This window comes from Panthera uncia, chromosome F2, assembly GCF_023721935.1.
Source record: "Panthera uncia isolate 11264 chromosome F2, Puncia_PCG_1.0, whole genome shotgun sequence".
Taxonomy (NCBI): Eukaryota; Metazoa; Chordata; class Mammalia; order Carnivora; family Felidae; genus Panthera; species Panthera uncia.
In genome coordinates, this window is record NC_064812.1 from 567,478 (window position 1) to 592,756 (window position 25,279).

Consider the following 25,279-nt stretch of genomic DNA (forward strand, 5'->3'; position numbering starts at 1 on the left):
GCCCGCTGGCCCCGCCCCGCCCCACCAATCGGCCCGGGCGGGGCGGGACCGGCCGCGCCCCCTGACCCCGCAGGCCCCGCCCCCAGTCCCCAGGCTGCCGGCGCTGCCGGAAGTGGCGGCGCGGGTCCGGGTCTAGCCGGGTAGCATGGCGGGTGCTCGGGGCGCGGGGCGTGCGGCGACCACGGGGACGCGGCCTGGGAAGCGGCCGTCGGAGCCCGAGCCGGAGTTGGAGCCGGAGGAGGTGACAGCGGGGACGGGGACGGGGACGGGGCCGGGCGGCGGGGTCGGGCGGCGGGGCCTGTGGCCGCACGTGGTGGCTCCTCCGCACACGGCGAGGCCGCCCGGCGCGCTGCGGGCCCGGGGATGCGAGAAAGAAGGGGCCGTCTGTCCCCTGCTGGAGGTGGCCTCGTGGCGAGCGTCCTTGGCAGCAAGCACCTGCGCAGGGGGTGGCTGGAGTGGGAGGCGGAGTAGAAGCAGCGGGAAGTAGAGGTGGCATCTGTGCAGCAGCCTCTCAGACCCTTTGAATTATGCGTCCTGCCGTTGTGTAAATATCTACACATCTACGCGCCGCTTAATGCGATAGGCGTATTCTGAAGGTAAGAGACGAGATTGAAAGAGCCTGCCTGGAACCCAGGGTTTACTGCATTGGACATGATTTTAAGTGGACTCACGGCCACGCCTGCTGTCCAGCCAACCCCAGGTCGGTTGCGTGATGTCATTACATCTGGGTTGTAGAAAGTGTTAGGAGGCATGTACAGGTCAGCCTCTCTCAATCGACCCCACTTAGCTGTGTCATCAGGCTCCCCCGACACCTGGTCGGGTGCCCTCCTGCCCTACCAGGAGGTAGCTGTGGGCACCAGACTTGGTTGCTTCCACCACCTGGTCCGTACTCCGAGGAGCTGTTTGCGTTCGTGGTATTTGTTTGCTGTCATCACTGTGCACCTGAGTAAACGCCAGAGGTAGACGGTGCGGTGAGCTGTAGCAGGGTCGTGTCCGTGGTAACTAGGTCGTGTGCTGTGGGGTAACTTTTATGTGTCCAAGAAGGTGAGGGAGTTGCAAACTGTTAAAAAATAGCGAGTCCGCGACTCTGTGCTTAAGTGCTTCCTCAAGGTGTACGATTTCCTGTCGTTCAACTTTTTCTGGTAAAGGCAGTGACCAGGTCACGAACTGTATGCCGTGTCCTGCAGAGTTAGGGATGAGATGCTGTCTGGTGAGCAGAGCTCTGCTGAAGAAGCCTGAGGGCTGTGGCCTTGGAGGCTGGCCACACAGAGCCAGCGGTCGGCAAGCAGGGTGCCTGGTGGGCGGAGGGTGGGTTGGACACCTGGCTGTCACCAACACTGCTTCTTGCAGACTGCCCTCGTCTCTGCGTCGGCTGCCAGCCTCCAGGATGGCAGTGATTCTGGCCTGTCTGAAAGCGAGGAGAGCGTGTTCTCAGGCCTGCAGGATTCCGGCAGCGACAGCAGTGAGGATGACCCAGCCGAGGGAGAGGATGGGGCCAGCGGTGATGACAGCCACAGCAGGATGGAGGAGACCTCTGGGCAGCAGGTGCAGGTGGGTGAGTGAGGAGCCTCCTGGTGGGCCCTTCTGGCATGAAGGTGGCCAGGAAAGAAAGCGACCCCCAGGCCTCGGGCTCTCAGCGTCCTCACTGCTGTTTTCGAGCTTCCTGGTTGGAGCTGGAGCGCTCCGAGTCGGGTGCTGTTTTTCACAGTTATGCGCTCTGTTCTCAGGAACTCGAAAAGTCCACCTCCCTGGGCCTCCCCCTCAGGTGATTCTGACGTCACCTTTCCGTAGGACTCAGCCCTCTTTGCTAGACTCCTTCGTAGCCTGGGTTTCCCAGGGGCAAAGCCTGAGGTGGGGATTCAGGCGCAAGAGACTGTCTGGCGGGGAGCTCCCAGGACGCACAAGAGGGAGCCAGCCCGACAGGAGCGCCGTTCCACTCGCGCCTGGCCCCAGAGAGCCTTGCCGGTTGACGCTTCGGCATCGTGCCCGCCCCTGTGGTGACGGGGAAGGGGTACTTCGGCTCTTGTCTCGAGCGAGAAAAATGAGAGAAAAGCTTAAACTGAAATATGACATTAGCTGTTTGGAATGTTTTATTTACTGGTTTTGAAAGTTTATTTATTTATTTTGAGAGAGAGACTATCACAAGTGGGCTCCCTGCTGTCAGCACTGAGCCCCAGGTGGGGCTCGAACTCACGACCCTGAGATCAGGACCTGAGCCGAAATCAAGAGTCAGACGCTAAACGGACAGCCACCCCGGCGCCCCTGGAATGTTTTAGAAAGTAGTTTATAACTATATTTCCAGTGGGTCTGGTGTTCTGGAAGTTACGACTTTGAATCATACAGAAGTCCACCCCCATAATAGAAACCAAAAAGCCGTGCTTGTTCTGTTTCCTAGGAAGAAAAGATTTAAAGTCACATTTCAACCTTCCACTCACTCAAGCCTTAGTTGTAATGCTGGTGTGCAGGGAGAGATATGTTTACTGTACTGACCATGGTTTGTAGGGTGATGGTCAACGATTTTTCCCTCTTTTTAGCTTTATAAAATTATAAAATAGGGGCGCCTGGGTGGCTCCGTCCGTTAAGCATCTGACTTTTGCTTGGGTCATGATCTCATGGTTCGTGAGTTCAAGCCCCGTTTGGGGCTCTGTGCTGACAACGTGGAGCCTGCCCCGGATCCCCTGTCCCCTCTCTCCCTGCCCCTCCCCTGTTTGAGCATGTGCGGGTCCTCTCTCAGAGATATATAAACATTTAAAAACATTACAAAATACACTTTCTTGACAAAAATTAAATGTTTTCTCAGCACTGTTCGGTACAGAATGGGAGTTCTCATTCCCTGCCTTTGCTGTGGTTCGTGACCACAGCTAAGTTTCATCACCTTCCCGTGTCTTTTCTCCTCCTTTTAAAATTAGGGGTCCACACACTGACATGTTTATTTAATTTAATTAATTAACGTATTTTTTAAGTAGGTTACACACCCAACATGGGGCTTGAACTCATGACCCTGAGATCAAGTCACATGCTCTACAGATAGAGCCAGCTAGGTGTCCCAATTTTTTTTTTGAAAAAAAATTTTTTTAAGTGTATTTTTACTTGAGGGAGGGAGGGAAAGAGAGAGAGAGAGAGAGAGGGAGCCCATGTGCATGCAAGTTGGGGAGGGGCAGAGAGAGAAGGAAAGAGGATCCAAATTAGGCTCTGTGCTTATAGCATAGAGCCTGACGCAGGGCTCGAACTCAACCGTGAGATCATCAACTAAGCTGAAGTCAGATGATTAACCGACGGAGCCACCCGGGCGTCCCCCCATTTTTTTTTTTTTTTTTTTTTACAAAGGGTTTTTTGTCTTTGTTTATAAACAGAATTTTAAAAGTAATTTTTAAAAGTTAAATAACTTTTGGGGCACTTGGCTGACTCAGTCAATAGGTAGAGCACACAGTCTTGATCTAGGTCCTGAGTTCAAGCCCTGTGTTGAGTGTGGAGCCTACTTAAAAAAAAAATTAAGTAACTTTTTAAATAAACATTTCTTTCTTTTTTTTTTAACCTTTATTAATTTTTGAGAGAGAACGTGAGCGGGGGTTGGCGGGGGCAGAGAGAGGGAGACACAGAATCTGAAGCAGGCTCCAGGCTCTGAGCTGTCAGCACAGAGCCCGACGTGGGGCTCGAACCCATGAAAGCGAGTTGATGACCTGAAGTCAGGTCAGACAAATGAAGTCAGACGCTCAAATGACTGAACTGCCCAGGCGCCCCTTTAATGGAAAATTTTTTTTTAAGTTCTCTGAATGAGGTAACGGTGCAAGTACCTCGAGAGGATGTCCAGGGGGTCTGATGGAAGGGCGCATTCTGCGTGTGCCCACGCTCCGTCCCTTCTGAGCTGCTGGGCACGTGCTTGTCCACATGGGTCCTTCTCGGGTTTCTGTGCCAACGTGGCCGGGTGTTCTCTGCAGGGCCGCCTTCTCGGTCTGCTTGCTGGGCCATCCAGCAGGGACTGAGGCCACAGCCCAGGAGAGAGCAGGTGCCTTCCCTTGTCAGAAGGTGGGGCGCAGCCCTCCGTCCGGGGGAGCTGGCTCTGCGGCAGCCTGGCCTCTCCCCCACTTGAAGCCGGGACCGGGGCCCCTCCGGTGTGTGCCGTGCGGGGGCGGCTTCAGGACTTCACCCTCCTCGTCTCCTGCCTGGGAGGTGTCCCTCCTTCCTGCTCACGCCCAGGCCGTAAGGCCATCCCTGTCTCTTGTGGGCAGTCCTGGACACGAGACCCACGAGCCATGAGCGGTTCTGAGTCCCACACACACCCTGGATCGCCACCTCAGGGTCCTGCCCTGCCCTGTGCCAGTGTTCACATCTCTGGCTTTTTTATGCTTTAATTGAGGGGTACAGGTGGCCTGTATTGGGGCACTTCCTGTTCTAATCACAGTTGTCACACTTACGTTTGAACTCCTTGAGGCAGAGAGAGGGGATTGAGGTGTGGGGGGAGTGTTCTCTCGCTTAGTGGAAATCTCCCTGTCTCTCCTTTTTTCCACCTGTTCCTCAAGCCTTTCACACCCATCCACCTGGTTGAGCCGGTTCCCCCTCCGCGTTTTCTGCCCACACCCCCTCTTTGGATGGTCTGAGCCCCATCTGCAGCACGTAGCCTCGTAGCCAGAAACTGAGCCAGCAGCCAGTCACCGTTTCCCGTGTGTTCCTATCTGCCCGAACGTGGCCATATGGGGCGTCCAGAGTGGCCCCCATGACAGCCCCGGTCAGGCCTGCACTCCACCGTCTGAAGCCCTATGATGGGGGGGTTCCCCTGGGTCAAGGTCCTCTCGGGGTTTCACCTGCTGTAGCTAGGGGCCTGCTACCTGTCACACCATGGAGGCTTTTGTCAAGATGTCAACCTGTCTTGACAAGGTGTTCCTGCCACCCGCACGGGCCATCAACCCGAGACCCACTTCGTTGAGCAGCTTCTAGAATCGGTGTCCCTACCACTGTCAGCTCTATGGGCCCCTGCCAGCAGTGACGCCAGCTTCTGCTCGTGTCTTTGCCGGGTGTCCCAGCTTTTTAACAGGAAGCCCCAGAGTTCTCTGCCTTCTGGCCGTGGCCGCCTCTGTGGTCTTGCAAACAGCGGCTGTAGGTGAGCTGCTTGTCAGGTCGAAGTGGCGTTTTCCCAGGGACCCGCTCCAGCTTGTACGACCAAGCAAAATGTTCTTCCGCTCTTCCTCCCGCTCCGGTGCCTCCTTCCTGGGGCTTGGTTCTTACTAGGTGCTGACGGCCACCGTGCCGTGAGGCTTTGCAGTAACTTCTCTCCCCGCTGCGTGCTCCCGTCTGTGACTTGGCTCCCGTCGCCGTTTCTTCCACTTCCTGTACACAAGCTGTCTCCAGGCTCCCCCCCACTTCCAAGGAAGCAGGTGGCCACACTGCTTCACGTGTCTGAAGGGCATCCTGCCTCATTGTCAGGTTGCGTTCTAACGTCACGTCAAGGACACACATCCTGGGGCAGAGGCCGGCAGGAAATTGGTGCTAATTGTGGGCACGGTTCTCTGGGCTTTTCCGACCGTCTCTGATGCCCCCTGGCCCAGACACACTGATCAAGTGACGCAGGCTGCCGAGTACCTGTGCAGGCGGGGGCTGCCGTATTTGCCTAATGGTTCTGGGAGGTATGGGGCTGATAGGTCATCGTCCGGGGACCCTGCCCCATAAGTCCGTCCACGGGTTCCACGTGTGGCTGCCACAGGCCATCCCGGGCAGGCCACGAACATCCTGCTGGGACCCTCCACACGTGATCGTGGATGGCCAGGTGGTCACAGGCATGTTCTCTGGAGACTGCCCTGAGTGTCCACCTTCCTTTCCCACGGGGAGAGATGGGGTTACGTGGCCCAGGTGCTCAGGGTCACCCACTTCGGTGTCTGGCTGCCCTGGGTGCCACCATCAGCGAGCTCCTCCTCCACTTCCTCCTGGGGGTTTGGTGGCCGTGCAGATGCGTCCACTACTTTCTTAGGGTTGTGTGGAATATGTGACGTGCATGGTAGGGACACAGCAGAGCGCTCGCTCGGGAGTTCCTGAGGGTCGTTCCTCCCGCCCTGCCCTGCCTTCTGCTCCTGCACGAGGGTGAGGACTGTTTCCGGTCCCTGGGTCTCTCCAGGGTGTTCTTCGCACATCCAGGCGCCCGTTTGTGTCGTGTCCGATGGCTTCCTAACCGCCGTCTTCTGCTCTGCTCTTCTCTCAGTCTCAGGACCACCCTCGCGCGCAGTGCCTGCAGCGTGCACGGGCCGCCGGTGGGTGGGCACTTGTGACCTTGTGCTGTCCCGGTGGTCTTGCGATGCTCCCCTCATTTGCTTGCACGTGCAAGCAAGTTTTCGGATACGTTCCGGGAAGCATCTCTGGGTCAAAGGCCGATGCGTTTTTAGCGGAAGGAAAGTGGGCTATTTAAAGTCGCCACACCCCCCGAGGCACCTGTTTCCCATCCCGCCGAGATCGTGCGTGGTGAAACCTCAGTATTTTCTTACTCTAATACGTGGAAAGTGGCCTCGTGTTGCACTGTGATTTTTTTTCTTAAGTTGGGAACGAGGCATCTTTTCCTTTGTTTCTGGGAGCATGGTTCCGGCTGTGTGCCCCCCAAGACACAGTTTCCATCACTGTCCTATTTCTTGAAGGTCAGGCTCTGCAGGCCCCACTTCTGTTCCCCTTCACGTGGGTCAGGGAGTGCCACGTGGACCCCTGGCGTTGGGAGCCTTGCATCCCCTCCCCGAGCCCCTTCCTCTGCTCCCCACGGGCTCCAGCTCAAGGCCGAGGTGGGGCCCAGCCCCTGCCCCTCACTCTGCACGGTACGTCTGCAAGCCTGCCCCAGCCGGACAGTCCTCGGCACACGCGTCACCGAAGGAGGCTGCAGAGGGGCCCCGTGCTGCGTGTTCCCTGTGTGCCGGGTGTCACCTCTGCCCCACCCCCTGCCCAGCCTCTCCCTGGCTCTCGGCCGCCTGCCTGCGTCCCTCCTGTGTCCACTCTCGGGCATGGGGAGCTTCCTCAGGCTCCCCCCGTCCCCAGCACGCCGACCCCTGCCCTCCCTGTTCCCGGGTCCCTGGCTTCCTGCTTGGCAGGCAGGAGCCTGCTCCCTTGCCGGCATCCTCCCCAGCAGCTCTCTGCGGTCCCCTGGGAAAGGTGAGGTCTTTGTGCTTCTTCTGGACTGCTTGTGTTGAGTGGATTTGTGTATTGAAAGTCGTCTTACCCTTTTGTGCTTGTTTAGGACCCACTTTTCCTCCTTGTTGTGTTTACTTGGGTCCTTATTTACGTGGGGTTTTCCTACTTTGTTTTCTTTCGTTCGGAAGTTCCCATTGTTGGCTCATTAGTCTACTCCCCGCATTCAAGAATGTGACCATACTAGTGATCGTGCCCGTGAGGAGTGTTCTGTAGGTATTTCAGGAAGAGTTCTGCCTGTTGTGTGCTGCAGACCTGCGGGCAGAAGGGGCCCGCCTGGGTCTTGGCACCGGTGGAGCTGTGGCTTGTGGGAGGCAGCTGGGGGCACATCCGATGACTGTCACCAGCTAGTTAATGGAGCGCCTACCATAGGAGCGAGGATGCGGCCCCGTGGGGGAGGGGAGGCAGTGGTTCCTCCACCTGCCCTGCCACCTCCAGGCATCACACATTTTGTGGCACTCTCATTTCTGGGGAGCAGAGTTTAGGCAGGGTGAGGTGCTGTCGTGTCCGGGTGACATGGTCAGTGGGATTGGGGGGGTCCCACAGCCTCCCTCAGCCGTGTCCCTCCAGGGTTCTGGTGTGTTCTGTCTAGCAGGACCATCAGTCATCACACCCCTTGTTTGGGGGGCTCAGGTGAGGGTCCTGAGGAAGAAATCTGGGGCCTCTCCACTCGTGTCCGGGGTGGGGCAACTTGCATGATGGGCACTCACTGGGCAAGTCTGCCTGCCCGTCTGGGACGTCCCCACCTGGGACGTCCTCGGGGCTCTGAGGACAGGCTGTCTGTTATATGGGGCAGACGTGCAGGAGCTTCATGGTCTGGATCCAGAATTCATGCATCGTCAGTCGGGGCTGCTCTCCTTGGACAGGTGAGCCGGCCACAAGCCCACTCAGATTTGGGGAGGGGGCACGTAGACTGCCCCTTGATGGGAGGAAAGTCAAAGATTTACAGCTATGGTTTGGAACAGCTACAGCGTCCACCCCCGCCATCCCTCTCGGACCCTCACCTCGTGGCCGTGTTGGCCGTGGCCTCGGCCCGAGGGTCTCGTGTGAATCAGGTCTAGGTGCCGGCAGGTCCTCGGCCTCCTCCCCTGCGGCCACGTGCAGCAGTGGCTTCGAGTCCCACTCAGTTTTTCTGTTGTAAATGGGGAAGCGGGTCGCCCTGCGTGGTCAGCGGTCTCTGGTGTCCTGATGTTGGCCAGGCAAGGGCAACCATCTCCTTGTGCAGGGCCGGGTCCTGCTCCGGGGCATGACCCTGGCCCCGAGTCTCCCTCCTTTTTCTCTGAGAAATGAGGGGTGTTCTCATCTCACGTTCTCTCTGGCCTTGGCGGGCCCCGGTGGTGCATGTTCTCTAACACGTGTACCTCCTCGGCGTCAGTCCGTGCTCCTGGTCAGACTAGCATGTGCGCGGACGGGCGTGTGCATGGAGCTCTTTGACCCCGGCCCTTCCCTGAGCTGGGCCCTGAGGAGGCTCCGCAGCAGCGAGGGCCAGTCGGGAGGGTCTGCGCGTCAGGTTCTTGGAGGCTCCTTTGTGCACGGGGTCTTTGCTCCTCCCCTGGGTCGCTGAGAACATGTGTTACCAGTAGCGCTCTGGATGTAACCCCTGCTCCGGGGTGTCAGGGACACTCCCGAGCCCGGCACACCTCCTGTGGACCTTCAGGGTGTGGTGGCTGCTGTTTCCTTTCTTCTGAGTCTCTTGACAGCACCCTCTTGTGAGCAGTCCTGCCCGGGACCCCACGGGGAGGGCCGTGCAGGGAGCAAAGTTTCAGCCTGGCTGACCTAGTCTGAGCCAGCACAGCCCGCGTCGGGAGGTCGGGGAGCCTGTGTTATCACATGCGTGCTTGGTGGTGGCAGTGGGGTGTGGCCGGGCTGGGTCTGTTGCAGCTGCGATGAGATGGCATTTAGGCTGTCAGAACCCCTTCGGGGCCCCCGCCTCGGTCTTCACGGTGTATTACAGTCTTGGGGGTGGGTAGAGAAGCAGGAGCGAGTTCCCCTGAGGACCAGGTCCAGAGGCCGCCCAGGATTCAGGGACACGGCCTGACCCGGGCTCCCAGTGCTGTCTGCCCCGTGGCCCTTCATCCAGGGGTGCCTGCTCCTTGTTCCGCTCCGAGGCAGTCCCGGCCTGCTGCCCAGCTGTCGACACGGCCTCCCTCTCCCTAGTGCTCAGCGTGCCCTTGCGTGCCTCTGGCCCTGCCTGGGCACTGGCCCCCGGACTGCCCTGCTGCTGGCCTCTTTGCTGATGCCCCACAGTTCCTCGCGCCACTGTACACGGGTCTGCCCTTCATTCCTGCTGTGCCCTGGCCAGAGCCCCTCCCAGCGGATGCCCGTCCTGAGACCCCCTGGTCGGGGGGCACTCGTCGACAGAAGGCTGCCTCTCTCTGTGTCCACCAATGTGCCCAATGTGGGCACATTGAGGGGGCAGTGCCACGCAGGGCTGAGCCTGTCTTCAGGTGGGTGCTTGTGTCCTGCAGACGGTGTGGGTCTGGGCAGACCCCGACCTCCTGGATTCTGCGCCTGAGGACCAGGGGTCTCCGACGCTGGCAGTCAGGGCTGCGCCGAGTGAGAGACAGGAGGCAAGGGTGGTGGGGCCCCCGTTCTTGGGTTCGCGTCCTTTCGTGTTTCACGTTCCTTTTAAGTTGTCTTTTTAAATTTTTCTTTTCCTGAATGCCCAGCAAAGGGTCTCCAGGCTGTGAAGGGGTCGCTCCCGGAGCCGCCCCTGGATCCTGGAGCTGGGCTGCGCCCGCACCTCTGCTGCCCCCTGGTGGCCACCGTGCTGCCTGCAGCACCACTTCTGGAGAGAGACCAAGGAGGGCTGGGGGTCCAGCTCTTTTGTGTGGGAACTTGCTGCCCGCTGCTGGGGTGCCCCTCCTTGCCGGGTCCGGCCTGTCTCTGGCTCCCTGCGCCCCCTCCTTGCCGGGGACCGGCCTGTCTCTGGCTCCCTGTGCCTGCACGCTTGCCCGGGGCGCTGGCCACACCCAGCACAGGACGATGTGGGGTGTGCTGGAGGACAAGGGGATCCCATGACCGTGGCCTGAGGCGCAGGTGATGTAGGGCTCTGCAGGGTTCAGTGCTGCTGGAGAGCATGAGGAGGCCTGGTGCTGTGGGCGGCCATGGAGCCTGGCCGGGGCCGCCACCGTGGACCTGCTGGCCGGGGCCTGGCATTGGGGGCACTTGCTGAGGAGGCCTGGTGCCCGGCCCTGAGCCTGGGGCAGGTGTGCCCCCTGGCCGCTGCTGCAGGCGGAGCTCCCTTCGGGCAAGGATGGGAGGAGAGCTCTGGGCCCTCCTTGACCCCCACCCACGGCCCGCACCCATCAGGCGGTGCTGACCCACTTTTAGCGGGCACGGCTCCCACAGCGCGTGCAGCATGGGGAGCGGGGTGGGGGAGACATGGAAACCGAATCCCGCCTTGTTCCTGGCCTGGAGAAAAACTTAGTCTCCCACCCTCCTTATACTGAGGGAAAAAACAGGCGAGAGGAAGAGCCGCCTCGCAGGCCCTTGGCTCTTGCCCGGTCAGGGGGAGCGGGGCTCTGGCGGGGGTGCCGCGCTCAGGGGCTCCTGCTCCAGACTTTACTGCGCCCAGGAGTGAGAGGTAGGGCTGTTTTCCCCATCAGTCCTGGTTCCGGTACACCCGATCCCCCCACCCCGTGAGGGAAGGATCTGTTTTCCAGGTTAGGGTGTGAACGTTCAGTGGCGCCCACTCACTGACCTGGTGGACCGGGGTCAGCCTGGGGCCGTGGACACGTGGGTGGGGTGGGTGCCAGAGGGCTGTGTCCCCCGCAGCCTTCTGCAGGTTAGGGGGCGCCTCTCTCTCAGCTGCTGCAGACCGGAGGCCGCCTTGGGAGGAGGGCCTCGCCCTAGGAGTGAGCCGGCTGTGGCCTCGTGACCACCAGCAGCAGGTGCCACAGGCCTGCCTCCAGAGCGGCTGGCCTGGGTGTGGGTAACCCCCCTGCCCTGCCCTCACTTGCTGCCCCCGAGTGGCCTCTCCCACCTTGCCCCCGGACCCCGGGCACTCTCCTGAACCTGGCAGGGCCGGGTAGGGGCTGTCGGGCCAGGAGCCCTGCAGCCGGTTTTTTCGTTAACTGGTGCGGGGGTGGCCAGGCCCTCAGCTGGTGGCTTTGTTGCTGACTGTTCCTTTTCCAGTCTGGCACCAGGTGTCAGCCCTTCCCTGGGGTCCTTCCTTGGAGGAACTTGAATGTAGTGATGGGGCTGGCCCTTGACAGGACCCCAGGTGAGGCCCATGAGGCCTGCTTAGACCTGGGGTGACCCTGATCTTGTCTTGAGGCCCAGGGCCAGGTTGGAGCTGCCTAGAGATCGGGGGCGGCGGGAACCTCAGCCTCGGCATCAGCAAGAGGGATAGTTCGTTCCCGAGCCTCCAGTCCCAAGGAGGGGCCGAGGGACTTCGGGCCTGGGCTCTGTCCGAGGTCAGAGGGCATCACGTCCTGACCTAACAATCGTCCCTTCTCTCTCCAGGCTGGCATCCCTTCCCCAAGGACAGAGGTGGCGAGAGCGAAGGGCTACGAAGAGTACGCGGAAGACAGCTCTGACGAGGAGGTGCGGGCTGGGCTTGCCTCTTCCCCAGGGGGGCTGTGCTGTGCTGGGCACAGAGGAGTCAGGCCACAGTGAGGGGCCCCACTCGTGGTTTGGGAGAGCGATTTTGGGGTCAGGACACCTGTCTGCAGGAGGGTGAGTGTGTGTGGGATCACTAGGAAAGGAGGGAGGGGGGGTGTGATGCGGTGGACCCCCACGTGTGTCTGTGGGGCGGCCCCTGATGCTGGGGTCCCCCGTGCGCTCCGCGGAGGCCGTGCTTGTGCTCTCGATGGGCACGGAGAGGTTGGGGCAGGGGTGGCTTCTGTCGCACCAGCTGGCCTGTGCTGGGCCTCGGGGGGGGTGACGGGTCTGGGTGCTGAGGGCAGGAGGTGGGTGGCCTTTGGGCGTGCTGCCCCCGCTCTCCTCGGTGTCCTTGAGGAGTGGACTGATGTGGCTCCAGTGAATCCGGTCACTCCTTCCCGTTTGTCGTCTGAAGGGACAAGCGTGGCAGTGGGCAAGTGGTGCCCAGTCTGGCGTCCGGAGGCCCTGGTGTGTGGGCCAGAGGCTCAGCTCCCTGGGCCTGCCTGATGTGGGAGGGCTGGAGGCTGAGGAGCTCTGAGCCCGGAGGTGGCCCTCTCCTCCTGCCTGTCCCCTCCCACGTGTGTCCCAGTCACTGGCAGGGCTGTGGCCCCGCGCCTCCCAGGGCCCTGGTGGGCGCCCAGGTGTGTGCCTCTTTGGAGCTGCAGGGGGACGGCTTTGGCGCATGGCTTGCAGGGACAGCGGCCCTCCAGAGCTGCCTGTCAGGGGCTGTCCCGGGGCCTGGGGAGGCACGCGCCCCCTCCCCTGTTCGGCCTCCACCCCCACCCTCACGCTCTCTTGGCAGCGGCTGCCGGAGCCTTGGCTGCCCGCCCGATCTGGCCTCTGTGCGTTTAGAGAACAGAGACAAAACAAAATAAATTGGTTTCCTGGCCGGAGCAGCGGGCGCACACGGCGAGGGGGGGCCAGCGCAGTGCGGCTCCCTGCCTGTCTCCCCCCTCCCAGGGGCTCTGGCTGTCGGCAGCCACATCCTGTCGGCTACTTTTTTATATTTGGTATTTTGAGAAATCGATGATGGTTGTAAATGGAGTGCAGAGGCGGGGGAGGGGCCTCGGCCTGCCCACAGGGAGGCGCTCCTCCCGGCCCGGCCTGCGGGGGCCGCTTCCTCTGGCAATGACTATCCCATATGTGTGAGTGACAGGAGGGGGCCCGATGCCCGCCTTCCTGAGCTCTGCCAGCACAGCCGGCCTGCGGCTCGAGGGGGCGGCAGAGCCCAGCCTTCGCCAGGCCCGGCGGACGCTTCCCTGAGCAGCACGTGTGCCTGGGGTGCTCCGGGTCCTTCCGTGCTGACTTTGTGGGTGTCTCTGCCATCCTGGCAAAGCGGGGTGGGCTTCAGGGGACAGGCCTGGGGGCCAGGTGGCGAGGGGTCCCATCGGGCACCTGAACAGACCCGGCACAGAGCATAGGGCTCGGGGGCCGCGGTCCGGGCACATTCCTGGTGTCGGAGCTACACCTTCTCCCTGCAGCGTGCTTAGAGGTGGTCGGCACCGTGTGGACCCCACTCGGGCTCTGGCCGGCGGCAGAGGTGTCCTCACGGGTTTCGTGCTCCTGGGAGAGAGAATCTTCTTGGATGCTGCTGTGTGGTGGCCACACCTGGAGTCCCTTCCCCTGGGCCCTGCCCCACCCCGCCCCACCCCTGGGTCTGGATCTGAGGCCTGAGCTGGTGCGTGCTGGGGCTTCTGGACCCTCTGACTGCTGGCCTCGGCTTTGGGGAGCCCCCCACCCCAGATGCTGACTGATGAGTGGCAGTCTACCCTCGTGGGATGGTCTGAGTCCTGTTTCCGTACGTTTGCCCTCCTCAGTCCCCCAGACTCACATCCCAAGCCACGTTGGGGCCCAAGTCCCCCGGACGTGCCGCTGGGTCTGGCGGGGGGCCTGGAGTGGGGGGAGTCCGGAGCAGCCGCAGGCTGTGTCCACCCCACCCCCACACGTCCACCTCACTCCTCTCCCACGGCACCGCACCTCACAGACGTGATCTCATCCAGCCGCCGGACCCGGGGGAGGTGGGGCGGGGTGGGGGGAGGGGGCCGGCGGCCTTCGCGGCATCGAGGCCCCTCTTTGTTCCGAGCAGCTGGGAGAAACTGAGGCCGGCGATAGATGAGAGGTGAGGGGTGGCTGTTGAACTCTGGCCAGGGAGACCGGGAGGCATCCACCTCATCCCAGTCCCTGAGCCCCGGGGCCTGACCCCCTCCTGTCCACCGTGGGACCCTCCCGTGCCCGGAGAGACCTCCGCGGCGGGCGGGGGCCGGGCTGCAGCCCTGGCCGGCTCCGCGGCGCCCTGGCCTCGAAGTAACTTGGGATCCCGCGGGGACGAGCCCAGGCCTGTCTGCATCCAGAGCCCGCGATCCCCTCTGCTCTCTCGCCAAACGGCCGTTAATGGCTTCTCCCAGCTACTGAACCGGCAGCTGCCTCCAGCGCTGGCGGCCTCCCGCTCCTCCCGGGGCCGCCGCCCCGCCCATCCTGGCCGCCCGCGCGCTCCGAGCGCTTGCGTCGCTGCTGGCAGCGGGAGCCTGTCGGCTCAGGTTTCGGGCTGTTTGTGGAGAGAGCGCCCGGCGCTCAGCCTGCTCGTGTCGGCCTGACACCCCCACAGCCGGCCCGCAAGCGGGGCCGCCGGCCAGGCTCTGGTCTGTCCCCTCCCGCCAGTCTGACCCACGGCCTTGCAGGTGGTGGCCACAGGGTGCACTGGGTGTGACGGCTGTGACCGCAGAGTGCCCCTCGGTGCCTCTGCCCGGCTCCACCTCTGGGCCAGGCCTGCGGTGCCCGGTCGGAGGCACGCCCTCCTCTCCCCAGTGCTGCCCCCCCCCCACACCCCGCCCTGTGCTGCCTCCTTCCTTGGGAGAGAGGATTCCCTCCCGGGGGTGGGAGTGGGGGCGGGGGCGGGGGCAGTGAGGAGCGTGCAGTGGCCTTAAGTAGCTGTCCCTTAAGAGGGATGTGGTACGTGTCCAGGGATAGCCCCGGGTCTCTCAGTGCGGGGCCCGTGTGGCCCCTGGCAGGTGAAGGGGGGGCTGATTCAGAGCCACGGCAAGTGGGTGGTGGAGGCCCCGGCCTGTTGCTCGTGCCCACTTGGAGCCAGTTTCCTTGGCAGCAGGAACCCAGCGGGGCAGGTGGGTGGGAGAGTGCCTGGAGGGACCGGAGGGTTTGCCCTGGGGCTGGAGGTGTGGCTGCTGGCTTGTGGAGGGAAAGGTGGTTGGGGGGGGGGGGGGGGGTAGTGACTGCAGAGGGGGCTGGGGACAGGGGCCACAGGTAGGGGCTGGCTGTGTGCAGGCAGTGCTTGGGGCTGAGGTGAGTCCTCCGGGGTAAGATTCTGGAGCTCGCTGGAGGTGGGACGGGGGCAGGTGTGGAGCTCTGGGGACCAACCTGAAGCAACAGCAGCTCTTTGAATAGTGGGTCTTGGAACGTGGTCTCCACCACTCAGCCGGGGGCCCCGAGCCTGGGCCCACACCCAGCACTCCAGAGGGGTTTCTGGGAGCGCCTGCCTGCAGGTAGTCAAGAGTCAGAGGGCCCCAGGTGGGACCGCTCACTGCACCTTGATCAGCCTCAGGAGAGGGGCAGGTGGGTGGGGGTCTGGGCTGGCCGAAGACCTGGGAGCTGGGGCAGCTTCGGCACCCTCTGCCCACCTCGTGGACCCCGTGGGGGCCAGGCAGCGGGCTGGAGGCCTCTGTGCTAGCACGTGATGGCTCGGGCGGGCCTGGCCGGCGGCACTTTCGAGAGGGACGGGCAGACGGGGGTGATGGTGTCTGGGGTCGGCTTCTGCAGAGGTGCCCTGCTACCTGGGTTAGCAAATGTGAGTCGCGGTCTGATGGAGGAGGTTTGGGAAGGTGGCTCCGAGCTCCCTGCTGGGGTCTCCTCACCTGGCTTTGGCCTTTGGGGCAGGAAGAGGCCAAGTAGGACCTGGCTTTCTTCCCTTCGGCCCGCGAACCGGGACTCATCCTGCTGGAACCTCCGATGGGTTCCGAGGCAGCAGGTGAGCCTGGGGCACACAGCCTGGCCTCCTCTGCCCGGTGCTCTGACAGAGATCGAACACCATGGAGGAGCGAGGAGAGGCCGAGGCTCAGGAAGGCCGAGTGGTGCTCAGAGACAGGCGGGAGCTTCGTGCAGGGGGAGCGGAGCGAACACTGCCGGCATTGTAATCGGAGAGGGGCAAGGGAAAAGAGAGAGCCTGAGCGAGGGCGGCTGACCCCACGCTCCCAGGGGACAGGTGGGAGAGGCAGAACGAGGAGAGAGTGAAGGATTCCAGAGGTGGGCCGGCTTCCTCTCTCGCAGACAGACACGGGAGGGAGGTGGGCAGCCGGCCAGCGCCCTACCTGCAGTTCCAATCTGCGGTCCTGACAGCTGCAGCCACTTTGGGGAGGGGGAGGGGAGGGGCTCCTCGAGAGCGGAAAAGTCCCAGCCGACACATCAGCCAGTTGTTGCTTGCCGATTGTGTCCGGTGCAGTCTGGGGGGTGGGGTCCCCCGCTGGCCTCATCCCACAGGCTTGTGCTTGGGGCACAGAGGCCCCCCCCAGGAGAGCACGGGGGTGTCTGTGTCCTCAGCCTGTGCTCCGAGCTCGGTGCCTGACCTGGAGGGGTTGGTAGGTGCTTGCCCCCGCGGGGTCACATGTGCTTCCTGGCAGCCCACAGGTGCTGAGCAGGGTGGGGGCCGGCTGGCCTGCGGGCTGAGGCCTGGTGATGAATCATGTGGTGCCGCCAGCAGCTCATTCCCCCGGCCGGGGACAGGGAGCTGACAGCCGGGGCCGATCAGAGTGTTTCCAGCCCAGCTTGGCCCACAGAGGCGGCTGCTGGCCCAGGGCGCGGGCTCGGCCCCTCCTTTCCAGCTGTCTCTGGGGCGCGCACGCAGGGAACCCGGGGTCTTTGTCCCTCTCAGTGGACGACGAGGCTGGCCTTCTGGGAGGGAGGCAGGGCCTGCAGCGGGCACAGAGCACCTGCCGCCCCAGCCCAGCCGCCGTAGTAGCTGAGTGGACTCCGGTGGGGCTGCTGGGCTCGGGCTCTGGCTGGCCCGCCCCCCCCCCCCCCCCCCCCCCCCCCCCCCGTCTGGTTTGAATTTCTGGAGCAGTGAAGGGTGACGGAGCGCTCCTCCCCCGCCCCTCCGCTCTCTCCTGTTGGCTGGCGGGCCAGGCCCTCGCCGCCGCCGCCGTCGCTGCCGCTGCTGCTACCGGTGCAGCTCGGGGAGCGCCGGGCCCACTGCCCAGGCCCGAGTCGGCCAAGCTGCAGCCACTGTTGGAGTCACAGGCCCTGCTGTGGAGAGCTGGGCCTGTGTGCCCTGGGCCCTGATGGGCTGGGTCTCTGGGGACCATCCTTCTGTCTTCTCCCACCCGTTTTCCGGATTCGGAAGACCCCCCCGCAGGGTCCTCCTGACACCCCGTCAGCCCTGGGGCTCGGGGTCCCCTCCGTTTGCGCTCTCAGCCTCGCGTGTGGGTGCGGCACTGCGCTGTGGTCGCAAGGTGGGCGCCCGCTCGGGTACTCATCCTCTCGGGGGGCTTCATGAGGGGGGTCTGCGGCCCCCATCCAGGCTCGGGTGTGGAGATGTGATTCTAGTAGGGGAGGGGCAGGTGGGCCATGCCCCCTCCCCCCACCCCCACAGAACCGCACCCGGTGCCCAGTGAAGCAGGGGGGTGAGCACAAAGATCCTGGGGTACACCTGCCTCCCTGGACACCTCCCCCAGGTCCCGCCTGGGAGGAGAGGGGACGCCTTTCTCAGCCCCCCATCTGGACCCCCGTGTCTCCGGCCTGGGTCCTGGCTCCCCAGGCAGGCGGGTGGGGTGGGGGCTTCTGCAGTGACCCGGCTTGCCCTCTCCCTCCTTCCTCTGGCCAGCTGTAGGCTCCTGCAGGATTAAGGAAAGGAAATTTGGGGTTGGGTTTCTCTCCGAATGGAACCTGCCGTGGCGACTTTTTATCCTGTTATATTTCTATCACGTTGGACAGAGCCCCCCTCTAGCCCTTAATGGCTCTGGCTTTGAGAATTTCCTCCAGAATTACTCCACCACTTCCTGCTTTGCAGGTCCCCGGAGCCCCTCTGTGCAGAGGAGGGGGGCAGCTCTGGGCCTGCCCTGTTGGGGTGCCCACGTGGGCCTTAGCACCTGGCCTCTCCCCGGGGCCCGGGGGAGTGTGTCAGTGGGGGCCCCTGAGCCTGTGCTGAGGGCTGGGAGGGCCCGGGGCCGACACCTGGCGCCCTCGGCCATTCCCTACCCGGTCTGGCCGGAAGTCAGGCTGCTGGCCCGCCTGGCCAGCGTGGGGGAGGTGGCTCGTGGAAGGCCGCCCCCTGCCTTTCTTCTGTGCTGTGCCAGCAGAGCTGGAGCCACTAAACCGTAATTGTCACCTGCAGGATTTTAATGGTCAGCCAGCTGTGCACAGCTCGGGGAGGGGGCCTGAAATTGCCCTCCTCGCGGGCAGGTGGGGCCTCTGGAGGAGCTCGGCGGAGCAGGCTGGTCGGCGGCCAGGGTTCCTTTCCGTGCGAGCAGCGCTGCAAGTGGCTGGGTGTAGGGCTGGGGGAGCCAGGGCAGCCCCAGCAGGGGTGGGCACCCCGGGGTGCCTGCAGATGGGTGCCGTGTGTCCCGCACCCTTAGGCCCACTGAGGCTTGGAGACCCGCTCCAACGGCGGTGCCCCTCACTCAGCCTCTTGGCTGAGTGTCCACTCCTTGGGTCTCTGTGGCAAAGGGTGAGGCCTGAGGCTTGGCATGATTGTGCCGCCGGCCCTGGATTCCTCACCCCTGCAGGGGAGGCGTGGGCGCCAGGCAGGCCCTGGGAGTGGAGGCCGGACTTCGTGGTCCCTTGGCGCGGGGCAGTGGGCTCCCTCTCTCCTTTCCTAGCCTTGCTCTCCCTCACCCGTCTCCTTCAGCCACCAGGCCGGGAGGAGGTACCTCGCTGTGCTCAGGCCTGGGAGGGACGGCCCAGCCCCTGGAAGGTGGACGCCTTCCCTGGGAGCTGGTGCCTCTGGGCCCAGGGAGGATGGGGCATGAAGAGACCGCCCTGAGAGCTGGGAGTGTGGTCTTGGGCTGGGCTCGGGCTGGATTCTGAACCTTCCAGAAAACAGTGCTTCCACGGTTGGACGATATTGTTTTGTTTTTAATTATACAAAGTTTCCAGACTTTATATTATCATATCAAAGACACAAAATACCAGCACGTAGCGACCAGAAGAAAACCCAGGTAGGAAGCCAGCACAGAAGGTTCCAGTGGGCCTGGGCCAGCTGGGCCAGTGCGGAGTCCTGCCGCCGCTTGTCCGTCCATTGGCCCCAGAGGAGCCTGAGGCGCCCTCACAGGAGGCCTGTGCCCAAGTCGGGTCCACGGGGGGGCTCTCTGTGGGGAGCCCAGCGGCGGTGCCTCTAACTCCGAATCGTAGTCTTTCTGTCTCGGTCCTTGCTCTGCAGAGGGGAGGGGGTGGTGTCAGGGCCCGGGGGGAGACCCAGGGCCGGCCCGCGCCTGGGCTTCCCCACTGGGCGCTGTCTCGGGTGGCGGGTGCTGCACCCCCTTCCGCGCTCACCCCGGCGTCCCCGTGCACTTTGGGGAAGAGAGCACGGTGCTGCACGGCCGAAACTGTAAAATTAAGTTTCCCAGATGTTCAGGCCCCAGGAGCTCACGCGTGCCGTCTGGAGAGGAAATGGGGATCGGGAAAAGCCGCGGCGCGTTTTCTCCCTGCTCACCCTGCTTTTCCGGTGCCACCGAGCGCAGCAGCAGCAGCTGTAAATCACAGCCGGCCGGCGCTCCCGCAACGTGGCCCTCTCCCCCAGCCTGTCTGCAGACCCCACAGCCACACACAGGTCTGAGTGGGCGGCCCCAGGGGCGTGGGCCAGGGCCGGAGGAGAGGCAGCAGGTGCCCGGTAAGCCTTAGGCCGGCGCCAGGGGCTGTGGCAGGGCCAACGGATTAGGGGGGCGATGTCCCCTTCCTTCGGGGACAGGGTGGGTGGCCAGAGTCGCTTGAACTCTGGTCTGGTCCCAGCCTCTTCCAGTTTTAGTGTCCTCCCTGCTTCATAGACTGCCGCTTCCCCCCCCCCCCCCCCCCCCCCCCCACCTGACCCTGGGTGGCCCTCTTCGGTCCCCGTGGGAACCTGTGGCCCTGGGTGGGGAAGGCCCAAGAAGGTCCAGCCCTGCCTGCTCCAGCTGGGCCCTTGCTGTGCTCCTCCCTCCCCGGGGCCCCGGGGCACAGTAGGTCACAGGTGCGGCCGGGGGTGGATGGGGGGGGGGCTCTGCCCGCCTCTGGCCCCACTCTCTGCCCAACAGGTGTGGGTAGTAGCTAGGGTCATACGGAAGCAGGGGCCACCACATTCTCCTCGCCTCTCTTCCCACGGATGCCCGGTGGGCGACACTCACCAACTTTCTCTGGTTGCTGAGGCAGAAGGTACAGATCTGTTTGGGCTGGGCATTCTCGCCGTCGCGGGTGGGGGGTGGTGGGGGCGGCGGCGGGGGGCTGCCGGGGCGCGCAGCGTGGAAGAAGGCGGGCCCCGAGTGGCACGGCTGCCCGTCGCCGCAGGCCTCGCCCACCAGCAGCACGTTGCCCAGGTGCGAGATGTAGCTGGAGGCCAGGCGCAGCGTCTCGATCTTGGAGAGCTTGCGGTCGGCCGGCTCCGTGGGGATGAGCGTGCGCAGAGCCGTGAAGGCCGTGTTCACGCTGTTGGTGCGGTCCCGCTCGCGCGCGTTCGCCGTGTGCCGCTGCCGGGGCTCGCGGCCCGGCCGCCCCCCGGGCCCCGGGGCGCCGCCCCCCGCCCGCCTGCCCCCGGCCCGCCTCCGGGTGCCCTGGAGGCCGCAGCGCGCCGCGTGCACGCGGCAGGGCTTCTCGTCGGAGCCCGAGCTCTCGCTGCCACGGTCTTCGTCCTCCGACAGCGGGCTCACCTCGGGGTACAGGTAGCGGCCGGGCGGCGCCGAGCGCAGCATGGCGAAGGACATGGGGCCGGCGGGCGCGCCGTCAGCTCCGCCTTGCGCAGCGCATGCCGCCAGCCGCGCGGCCGCCCGGGGGGCCGGGGAGGCGAGGGTCTCGGTGGCCCGCGGTGGCGGCTGCGGCGCCGCGCGCACGTGTGCGTCCCGGGCTGGAGCTGGGCCGCGGGCCGGGCCTTTATAGTGGCGGCGGCCCCTCCCCCGCGCCGGCCCGCCCTCCTCCCCGCCTCCCAGCCCCCGGAGGCCGCACGGAGCAGGGGCCCTCGTCCCTCTGCCTTCTCGCGCCACGCTGAAGAAACCTGGAGCATCTCGCTTCCTCTGGGGACGCGGGGAAGCGGGAATCCCCTGATGGGTGGTACCAGGGCTCTGCAGCTCCCTCCCCCTCCCTCAGCCGGGGTGGGGGGGGGTGGGGGGGGTGGGGAGGTGGGCAGGAGGGTCACAAGTGGGACCCATGACCCAGGCTGGTCTTCTCCCCTGGCTCGATCAAGTTAACTCAGATGCCCTGGCCCTGGTGCCTGGCCACACCCTGTTTGTCTGTCTCTCCCTCCTGTGTACACTTGAGCCTTTTGTGCCAGGCAGAGTGGGGAGGGGGTACAGAGGAGCCCTGAGGGGTGGAGTCGTGTGTGTGGGGTCACCCGGTGGCACACATTCTGGCGTCAGCTGTACTCTCTGCCTGGGACCCTCCTCTTTCCCAGCTCCTGCCTGTATCCCTGCTCTGGGAACCCCCACCCCCACCCCCACCCCCACCCCCACCCCGCCATTCCCGTTTTGCATGCTCCGGGGTGTGTTCAATTCAGGGATGGCAGCATGGACTGGAATTGGGCCTGTGTAGAGTGGGAGCCCCCCCACCTCCTGTGCAGAGGAGGACAGGGGCACGGGGGTGTGCCTGGAAGATGGGCTTGCTGGGAGGGGAGTACACAAGTCGGCAGGGCTGGGCTGGGCAGGTGCAGATGGGGAGAGCCCAGGGGGGCGTCCTGTGCCCCTTGCAAGGGGCCTTTGGGCTCCCTGCTGCGCTCAGTCTCATCTGGGCCCCTCCCCCTGTGGCCACTGTTCAGGAAGCGGCCGCCTGGGCAGCAGTCTCCGTGCTGGGCGGAGGGAGGGTGGTGGCTGGCAGGGGCCTCGACCAGGAATGTGTGTCCAGGAATGTGGCTGCTCTGGGATGGGGGGGGGGGCGGCGGGCAGCACCAGGGGGGGGTGGGGGGGGGGGGGGGTCCCTGAATGTCTGCAGGGCAGAAGGCAGTGGTTTCTCCCTCCCCTTGGAGTGGGTTGTGGGGTCTTCCCTGAGTCCCTGCCCGTGGCTACCCGTTTTTGCCTAAGGCCCCCACCAGGGGAGGGAGCCCATGGGCGATGAGGTCACCCTTGTCTGTGGCTGCCCAGAGTCCTGGCCAAGGAATCCAGGGGGGAGGCTCTGGGGTTGGCACCACTTCAGTGGAAAATGTGAAGGTACAGCTCCGGCGCCTCTGAGGGCCAGTCAGGGGGGCGGTGGGGGACAGCACTGGCCGCCGTGCCACGTCACACCCCAGGGAGAGGGCCTGTGTCAGGGTGCCTGGGGACCGTCCCCCCGGCCTCCTTAGGGACCCACCCTTGCCCGAGACTTGGGGAGCCTGAAGGGAGGGGTGGGCGCGGTGGGTGCCCGGTGCCGACGCGCTGGCCTGCTGCCCCCAGGACATCCGGAACACGGTGGGCAATGTGCCCCTGGAGTGGTACGAGGACTTCCCCCACGTGGGCTATGACCTGGACGGCAGGCGCATCTACAAGCCCCTGCGTACCCGTGACGAGCTGGACCAGTTCCTGGACAAAATGGACAACCCTGATTACTGGTGAGCAGGCTCGGGGGCAGGGCCTGCGGGGGCAGGGCAGGGGGGCCCGGAGCTTGGCTCTGACAGGTGGCTCCCCAGGCGCACGGTGCAGGACCGGACGACGGGTCACGACGTGCGGCTGACGGACGAGCAGGTGGCCCTGGTGCGGCGGCTGCAGAGCGGCCGGTTTGGGGACGTGAGCTTCGACCCGTATGAGGTAGGTGGCGGCAGCTCGCCCTGGGTGTCCGGGGCGGCTGCAGGGCCCCGGCCCACGCATCTGTGTCTGCTCCTCCAGCCTGCCGTGGACTTCTTCAGTGGGGACCCGATGGTCCACCCAGTGACCAACCGTCCCGCTGACAAGCGCAGCTTCATCCCGTCCCTGGTGGAGAAGGAGAAGGTAGGTGCAGCGCCGCATCCGGGGCTGTGCGCCCCCGCGCCCCCCGTGCCCCGAGCCGACCTGGTCTGCCCTTGCAGGTGTCTCGCATGGTGCACGCCATCAAGATGGGCTGGATCCAGCCTCGCCGGCCCCGGGACCCCACGCCCGGCTTCTATGACCTGTGGGCGCAGGAAGACCCCGACGCCGTGCTGGGCCGGCACAAGATGCACGTGCCCGCGCCGAAGCTGGCCCTACCCGGCCACGCGGAGTCCTACAACCCACCTCCAGAGTACCTGCTCAGCGAAGACGAGGTGGGCCTCGCGCCACGGTGGGGGGGGGGCCACTGGGCCCCGTCCCTGGCCCCGAGCTCCCAGCTCACCCCTGTCTCCGCAGCGTCTGGCGTGGGAGCAGCAGGAGCCGGGCGAGAGGAGGCTCAACTTCCTGCCACACAGGTTCCCGAGCCTGCGGGCCGTACCCGCGTACGGCCGCTTCATCCAGGAACGGTTCGAGCGCTGCCTTGACCTCTACCTGTGCCCACGGCAGCGCAAGATGAGGGTATGTGGGGGGGAGGGGGGGGGAGGTGCGCCCGGGCAGGGGCACAGGACATGGGGATGGGGTGACTGTTGGCTCTCCTATCCAGGTGAACGTGGACCCAGAAGACCTCATCCCTAAACTGCCGAGGCCGCGGGACCTGCAGCCTTTCCCCACGTGCCAGGCCCTGGTAGGCTGTCGGGCGGGTGGGGGAGGGAGTGCGTGGGTGTGTCCGTCTCCTTACTCCCCCTCCCCCTCTGTAGGTCTACAGGGGCCACAGCGACCTTGTCCGCTGCCTTAGTGTATCCCCGGAGGGCCAGTGGCTGGCTTCAGGTGAGCCTGAGGTGGGGGCACTCCCAGCTCGGGGGGCCGGGTGGGAGGGCCAGGTGGCGAAGGCCTTGTTCGCTGCGTCCAGGCTCCGACGATGGCTCCGTGCGGCTCTGGGAGGTGGCTACCGCCCGCTGCATGAGGACCGTGCCCGTGGGGGGCGTGGTGAGGAGCATCGCCTGGAACCCTCACCCTACCCTCTGCCTGGTGGCCGTGGCAGTGTAAGTGCGAGGCCCCGGGGGGCCCTGGGGGGGGGGGGGATAGCGGCGGGCACGGGCCCGAGCCTCAGGGGCTGTGTGTCACTCTGGCCTGCAGAGAGGACTCGGTGTTGCTACTGAATCCGGCCCTGGGGGACCGGCTAGTGGTGGGCGGCACGGACCAGCTGCTGAGCACCTTCGTCCCGCCCCAGGAGCCCGCCGTGCAGCCTGCCAGCTGGCTGGAGGCCTCGGAGGAGGAGCGCCAGAGGGGCCTGCGGCTACGCGTCTCCCACGGCAAGGTGTGGGGGCTGCGGGGTCAGGATGGGCGGGGTGGGGGGGGGAGCGGTGGTAGCCGGGGGACCCAGCTCAGCCAGCGTTGCTTCCCGCAGCCGGTGACGCAGGTGACCTGGCACGGGCGTGGGGACTACATGGCCGTGGTGCTGGCCACCGCCGGCCACACACAGGTGCTGATCCATCAGCTGAGCCGGCGCCGCAGCCAGAGCCCCTTCCGCCGCAGCCACGGACAGGTGCAGCGGGTGGCCTTCCACCCTGTCCGCCCCTTCCTGCTGGTGGCTTCCCAGCGTGGCGTCCGCCTTTACCACCTGCTGCGCCAGGAGCTCACCAAGAAGCTGAGACCGAACTGCAAATGGGTGTCCAGCCTGGCGGTGCACCCCGCAGGTGAGGGCGTTGTGGGGGGGGGGTGTTGTGGGGAGGGGGGGAGCGTGCACCCCGCAGGTCCTCACGACCCCATCTGCTCCCAGGGGACAATGTCATCTGTGGCAGCTATGACAGCAAGCTGGTGTGGTTCGACCTGGACCTTTCCAGCGAGCCGTACAGGGTACTGAGGTGAGGCGCCTGTGCGGATGTGGGTGCTGGCCTGTCCCTCCCCTGCCCTAGCTTGCCCTCACCCAGCCCCCGCCCTGCAGGCACCACAAGAAGGCCCTGAGGGCCGTGGCCTTCCATGCCCGGTACCCGCTCTTCGCCTCTGGCTCCGACGACGGGAGCATCATCGTCTGCCACGGGATGGTGTACAAGTGAGTGCTGGACCTGCACCCCCCCCCCCCCCCCCCCGGGGGCTGCGCTTCCCTGACCCGAGTCCCTCTCCCCTCCCCCACAGTGATCTGCTGCAGAACCCACTGCTGGTGCCTGTGAAGGTGCTGCGGGGGCACACGCTGACCCGAGACCTGGGCGTTCTGGACGTGGCCTTCCACCCCACCCAGCCGTGGGTCTTCTCCTCCGGGGCCGACGGCACCGTCCGCCTCTTCACCTAGGCCACCCTGCGTCCCCAGGCGCATGTGTGTTCGGGACCCTTAATAGAGGTGTTCTCCCTGCTGACCAGTGGTGTGACCTTGACTTGGGCTTCCTGACCAGCTCCCCCCCCCCCCCCCCCCGCCATAGCTTGGGGCC

General features: G+C 64.6%; 2 protein-coding genes across 3 annotated transcripts; one reads left to right on the plus strand and one right to left on the minus strand.

Annotated features, from left to right (window-relative positions):
* Positions 1 to 83: 83 nt before the first annotated feature.
* BOP1 (BOP1 ribosomal biogenesis factor) lies at positions 84 to 25,207 on the plus strand. Its single transcript, XM_049632758.1, has 16 exons — positions 84 to 241; positions 1,351 to 1,551; positions 11,623 to 11,703; positions 22,308 to 22,462; positions 22,541 to 22,658; positions 22,737 to 22,838; positions 22,916 to 23,128; positions 23,211 to 23,372; positions 23,458 to 23,538; positions 23,612 to 23,681; positions 23,764 to 23,896; positions 23,991 to 24,171; positions 24,262 to 24,550; positions 24,634 to 24,718; positions 24,799 to 24,906; positions 24,990 to 25,207. Exons 1-16 carry the CDS (start codon positions 146 to 148, stop codon positions 25,141 to 25,143), a joined length of 2,229 nt encoding a protein of 742 aa, XP_049488715.1. The 5' UTR covers positions 84 to 145; the 3' UTR covers positions 25,144 to 25,207.
* SCX (scleraxis bHLH transcription factor) lies at positions 18,714 to 21,013 on the minus strand. 2 transcript variants are annotated; one of them, XR_007458346.1, is made up of 3 exons: positions 20,082 to 21,013; positions 19,255 to 19,360; positions 18,714 to 19,135 (listed from the first exon to the last, which is right to left on the minus strand). XR_007458346.1 is itself a non-coding variant. In XM_049632759.1 (2 exons), the coding sequence occupies exons 1-2, from the start codon at positions 20,652 to 20,654 to the stop codon at positions 19,097 to 19,099; spliced, it is 612 nt and encodes a 203-aa protein (XP_049488716.1). In that variant the 5' UTR covers positions 20,655 to 21,008; the 3' UTR covers positions 18,714 to 19,096. The 2 variants fall into 2 exon arrangements, 1 of the variants encoding a protein (XP_049488716.1); XM_049632759.1 differs by lacking the exon at positions 19,255 to 19,360 and having other exon boundaries at positions 20,082 to 21,008.
* Positions 25,208 to 25,279: the final 72 nt, after the last annotated feature.

Bases quoted from the DNA above. Each gene is read 5' to 3' on its own strand.
- BOP1 (XM_049632758.1), top strand. From the start codon at position 146: ATGGCGGGTGCTCGGGGCGCGGGGCGTGCGGCGACCACGGGGACGCGG. The intron at 24,172-24,261 runs GTGTGGGGGCTG...TGCTTCCCGCAG, and splicing joins TACGCGTCTCCCACGGCAAG to CCGGTGACGCAGGTGACCTG. The intron at 24,551-24,633 runs GTGAGGGCGTTG...ATCTGCTCCCAG, and splicing joins CCTGGCGGTGCACCCCGCAG to GGGACAATGTCATCTGTGGC.
- SCX (XM_049632759.1), bottom strand. From the start codon at position 20,654: ATGTCCTTCGCCATGCTGCGCTCGGCGCCGCCCGGCCGCTACCTGTAC. The intron at 19,136-20,081 runs GTGAGTGTCGCC...TCCCCTCTGCAG, and splicing joins TCAGCAACCAGAGAAAGTTG to AGCAAGGACCGAGACAGAAA.